This window comes from Pecten maximus, chromosome 7 (genome assembly GCF_902652985.1).
Source record: "Pecten maximus chromosome 7, xPecMax1.1, whole genome shotgun sequence".
Lineage (NCBI taxonomy): Eukaryota > Metazoa > Mollusca > Bivalvia > Pectinida > Pectinidae > Pecten > Pecten maximus.
The window spans coordinates 24,327,870-24,333,316 of record NC_047021.1 but is presented as its reverse complement, the minus strand read 5'-3'; the positions used below and the strand labels follow the sequence as shown (position 1 = coordinate 24,333,316).

The window sequence follows — 5,447 nt, the reverse complement described above, 5'->3', positions numbered from 1 at the left end:
TTCCGCTGAGGCTTTTGGCCACAAACGTTTTACATGATATAAATACATGACTTCTTACGTTGAAACTAAACAAGGATTATTTGTAATTACCATGTAACACATGTGATCGTTCATAGAGTTGGTGCGTTTCCAAGCTAGATTGAAATTTAAAAGTTTACATAGGAGGAATGTTCACCACGCCCACTTACCACGCGTAATGCATATCAATTATCTTGTCTGGTCCCCTTACATTATCGGTCACACACCTCAATCTGATGACGAAAGCATCTAGACACATTTCGTATAAAACACCCGTATTCACTTCGGTAAGTAGCATACTAATTCCACTCCGGCAAGGCAGACCATACCTTCATTTTGGACATTGCTGTAAACGCTACAATGATTTTGCCTAGAGTTCTAGTCTTATTTCTGATCGTGTGTTTATGCCGAGCAGACGACATTTGCCAAGGAAATACGGGAATCCAATGGTTAGCGGATCCTAACGACTGTTCCGTATTTTATTTATGCTTTAACTCAGCTTCCTTCAAATACATGTGTCCCATCAACTCCGTCCGAGATTTCATCACGAAAGCCTGTGTTCCCAAGGGTTCCAAATACGACACATGTAAGTATTAGTTACCACCCGAGCATCTTGTGGTCATTCATTTAGAAATAATGCCAGAAATATAACTTTTATGTATTTTATACCCGTCTCTATAAGCGTTGTTAGTTTCTTGAGGACTGTAATAAATTCAACCACGACCCTATGTGCTGACTAACAGACATTTCTGATGACAATTTTTTTTTCATTTCTGATGACAAATGCTACATTTCTGATGACAAATTCTACATTTCTGATGACAAATTCTTCATTTCTAATGACAGATTCTACATTCCTGCTGAAAAATTCTACATTTCTGCTGACAAGTTCTTCATTTCTGATGACAAGTTCTACATTTCTGTTGAAATACATAATATACTATACATTTCTGATGAGAAATTCTACATTTCTGTTGAAATACTTTACATTTCTGCTGACAAGTTCTTCATTTCTGATGACAAGTTCTACATTTCCGTTGACTATCCATTTCTGGTGAGACGGTCTTCATTTCTGATGACAACCTTCATTGTGTGTCATTGTTAGGAGATAATTTTAGTATGAACTACTTCCTGTGTACACTATATTTAGTATTATAAGATACTTTCCAAGGCTCTGTCAGTTGTCTATAACGTTTTTTTTTTCTATTCTTAGGCACGGACTTTCACATACTGTTTGTTGACCGATCCTAACAACACATGCATCCTAGAGCAAATACATATTTCTCAACAATTTTCTTACGTTTCAACATCAGTTGCATTGTTTACATTGTTTGTCGGAGACTGGCTTTTGTTTTTGTTCTTAATGTCAATTAACTGATTATATTGTCCCATTAATTAGTTTCATTATGAAGAAATTATATATGCGCTACAAAGATGAGAGTGTTCTTTATAAAATGCTTTATCCCATCAGGTACTACGAAAGAGGAAAGTATTTGTTTACCTGATGATAGACTGAAAGCCCACCCGACCGGAAACTGCGCGAAATATGTCGATTGTGAAATGCTACTGACCAGAGCTGCCGACGTAAGATCCGCCACGAAAGAATGTGACTACCCGATGTTGTTTGACGAGGCCACGGGAGGCTGCCAGGTACCAGAACTTGCGGAATGTGGAACTCGCTCCGTTCCTAAGAACCCGTGTAAGTAACACCATTAGAAATCTATAACTTCATTAAAGTTTATGTGAGGCTGGGCAGTTCTAAGGATTAATCATATGTAATATTCCCTTAATTTTGCTGACTGCTGTGGAAGCAAATCATTTGAAAATATTGAATATCTACAAAAATGCTACACATAATTACATTAACTAAGTAACATATAATGTCTTAATTTCAAATTTCCAAATTACATTATTATTTCTTATTTAATAAACGTTGCTGATGAGGACCAAATATGTGTTTTTAATCTCTTTAATATATATATTTAAAGAAAATGCTATTTATATTATATTTGGTATATTACGATGTTTTAGGTGAATACGAAGCTAACCAGTGTAAGCAAGGCCACTGCATTCCATGTTACATCCGGTTCCCCAGCTGTGACGGACTTCCGGACGGCCTGAATGCCTGGAAAGGGCGGGAAGATTCACCCTACTATGTCCTCTGTAAGAGTGAACGTGTAGTGTACCATGGACAATGTTCTAACAAGGCCATGACTCAGCTATTCGACCCCAAGGAGCGAGTGTGTGTGAAGCAGTCGCAGTAATACTTTATAAACTCGAGCAGAGGAAAAACACGTGTCCTCCATCTTTATGTTCTCTATCATGTTCTTTTGTCATTTTGATTGAACACATCAACCATATTTATGTTGTCAATGTTGTTTAAAATCAATTTATAAATTATAACAAAAAAACTGATATGGTAGTGGTCTTGTTCTTAAATGGTAGACTTTTCCTCAAGTCTCGAGATAGTCTTGGTATTAATCTCACTGATTCGGGTCAGTCGAAAATCAATACAAAGATTGTACAAAAGAAACACTTAGTTAACGGTTTACCGTCTACACGACTCCGTCCATTGCTGAGTTTTATTTCGCCGACTATAGTCAGTGTTCTGAAGGCGTTAGTTAAGTCCCCCAAACAAAGTTTGGGGGACTTATTGTTTTTACTCCGTTTCTTATTATTTTTCTCGAACACTGTAAGTCGGATTGAAATGAAACTTTGCGTGAACATAGATGGCAATCTGAAGTTGTGCACCTCACTATTTATTTTTCGATTTGACATCCAATAAGGCCATCAGAGCCCCTAATTGGCTAAAATGTAATGGGCTATAACTGAAATGAAATTTGGTGGGAATAAAGATGAACATGTGAAGATTATTTTGAGACATTTTTTTCCCGAAATCAAAGATGGCTGTCGCGGTTACTGATTTTTGAAAGGTGCTGTTGCAGAACCGCCCACATCGATTTCTTGAAATTGACTTTATTTTCCATTAAAGCTATGAAAAATACATATGGAACAAGATGTTATTTTCCACTTGACCCATAAACGCGCCCATAGCGCCATCTACTTCACTTTTTCGTTTACAAGCATACCTGTGTTTTTCACAGACCCATAAGTGGTATTTCTGTTTGTCACTGAGAGATTTTCTCACGACTAGGTATTGTACATACATTGTAGTTTAAAATGATAAACAGTTGACCATGAAAAAACAAACGAGTTTAGTACAAGATGACGTAGAAAACCAAAATTCGAAAATTTTCATCAAATTCAAAATACCATTTTTAAAATCAAGCGGCAAATTCGGCACGATAATATGCGAGTACTATCGATGTTAGTGTTTTAAAAACATATTTGACTATCCCTCTGTATACCAGCAAAAGAAAGTCGTGCCGAATCACTGGATAAGGGCAGTAATTCAATGTTGAAAAATGTATGTGGAAAAAATGCACGGGCGATACAAGTGGTCCTTGTCGTACACAATAATACAACGTATTGATTTATTATGAAAATGATTTGATACAATGTCCATGGCAATGTATTATGTTCTACTATGTTTAACATACTTTATGAGAAATATCATTTTTTATGTTTGATGTCAAATTTCACAGAAACTAACGAAAAGATTCATACAATCGATATCCGATTACGTTGCCCGATATATAAATGTAATTTTAGTACAATTTTCCTTACAAACAAATAACATTTTGACCTTATAAATACTTGATAAAGTGTGCTTGTGAGTATTTACGACTTTGGTACAAAATGGCCTCGTTCTGGCATGTCCGGAACGGAACAAGGTTTTCATATGTACTATCAGATGCCCCATGGATATGTCTATCCGGGCATTAAGTAAAGGATCGATTTCCTTCGTGGGCGGTTTTAGAGCATTCCTGCAACAGCACCTTTGAAATTTTCCTATTTCTATGGTGTACGCCAGGGTTCTAGGCCAGCTCCCCTTATATTTTCATTATAACTTTAATTTCATGAAATTTGGTATTAAGGTGTCTCATGACACTTTAAACATTACTGCATCTTCCGTTTCTAGATTGAAAAAAATGGTCGCCATTTCCCTGCCTCTGATTGGTCGAAATTTAGATATTGTCCGATTTTGATGAAATTTGGTTTGTAGGTACATCATGGGACACCGGTCACTCCCGTAACCTCACTTTCACTTCTTAACAAAATGGCCGCCATTTCCTGGTCTCTGATTGGTCTAAATTTAAAAATTCTCTGATTTTGATGAAATTTTGTATTTAGGGGTATTACGGGACTGCAAAATCAACTGAATGGATTTCGTTGCCATAGCAACCATACGAAGGCTTCTGATTAGTCGAAATTAAATATTGTCCGATTTTGATGAAATTTAGTATGTAGGTACATCATGGAACTACGGTCACTCTCGTAACCTCACTTTCACTTTTTAACAAAATGGCTGCCATTTCCTGGCCTCTGATTGTTTCAAATTTGCATATTGTCCGATTTTGATGAAATTTGGTATGTAGTTACATCATGGGACTACGGTCACTCTCAAAACCTCAATTTCATATTTTAACAAAATGGCCACCATTTCCTGGCCTCTGATTGGTCCAAATTTACATATTGTCAGGTTTTGATGAAATTTGGTATGTAGGGGTATTAGGGGACTGCAAAATCAACTGAATGGGGTTCGCTACCATAGCGACCATACGGAAGCTTCTGATTGGTCGAAATTTAGATGTTGTTTGATTTCAATGAAATTTGGTATATAGGGATATTGAGGTATACCAAACGTAATGGTATGACTGATGGAGCGTTTGGGGGACTTCTGTAATGGTTTCCCATTACAATTAGCACTTGTTAGTTACTGGTTTACCGCCAACATGACGACACCCATTGCTGTGTCTTGCTGACTATAACCAGTGTTCTGTCGGCGTCGTAAGTAAGACGCACACGTAAATATGCCTTTCAAAATGATTTATTTATAGATATGCCAAATCATAAATAATATTTCCTAATGCTGTTGGAATTTCCGGAACGAAAGCTGGTCTAAAAAAAATCAAAATGGTATATCGAAGTTTTAAAATGTAGAAAGGGAGAAGCATTGACCCAATGGTGCATGGAATACATTTAACCATTGTGTGTTGATATATCTAAACAGTACAGTGATTGATTAACGAGTATACACATGTACTTTACTTCTTTTAAAATTCGATATTGAATAGTATACAAGGCTTATACATAACTGTAAATTGTTAATTGTATTGAACTATGGGTCTTTCGCACCTTCCCATTCAGGTTTTAGAATTTCTTTCGGTCTGTTGCGCATTGCGTCGCATCATTGCATCAGCTGTGTGATGACCCTATCATCCCTGACGAGTCCTAGAAGGACGGAGCAGCTGTGTGATGACCCTATCATCCCTGACGAGTCCTAGAAGGACGGAGCAGCTGTGTGA

At 36.9% G+C, this 5,447-nt stretch overlaps 1 protein-coding gene across 1 annotated transcript; it reads left to right on the top strand.

The window, feature by feature from the left end:
* Nucleotides 1-237: 237 nt before the first annotated feature.
* On the top strand, nucleotides 238-2,443 carry LOC117330320. The gene is made up of 3 exons (XM_033888525.1): nucleotides 238-604; nucleotides 1,490-1,717; nucleotides 2,050-2,443. Exons 1-3 carry the CDS (start codon nucleotides 379-381, stop codon nucleotides 2,280-2,282), a joined length of 687 nt encoding a protein of 228 aa, XP_033744416.1. The 5' UTR covers nucleotides 238-378; the 3' UTR covers nucleotides 2,283-2,443.
* Nucleotides 2,444-5,447: the final 3,004 nt, after the last annotated feature.

Excerpts from the sequence above, each read along its gene's own strand:
- LOC117330320 (XM_033888525.1), top strand. The coding sequence starts at position 379 with ATGATTTTGCCTAGAGTTCTAGTCTTATTTCTGATCGTGTGTTTATGC. Across the intron at positions 605-1,489 it reads GGGTTCCAAATACGACACAT|GTACTACGAAAGAGGAAAGT; the intron begins GTAAGTATTAGT and ends TTATCCCATCAG. Across the intron at positions 1,718-2,049 it reads CTCCGTTCCTAAGAACCCGT|GTGAATACGAAGCTAACCAG; the intron begins GTAAGTAACACC and ends ACGATGTTTTAG.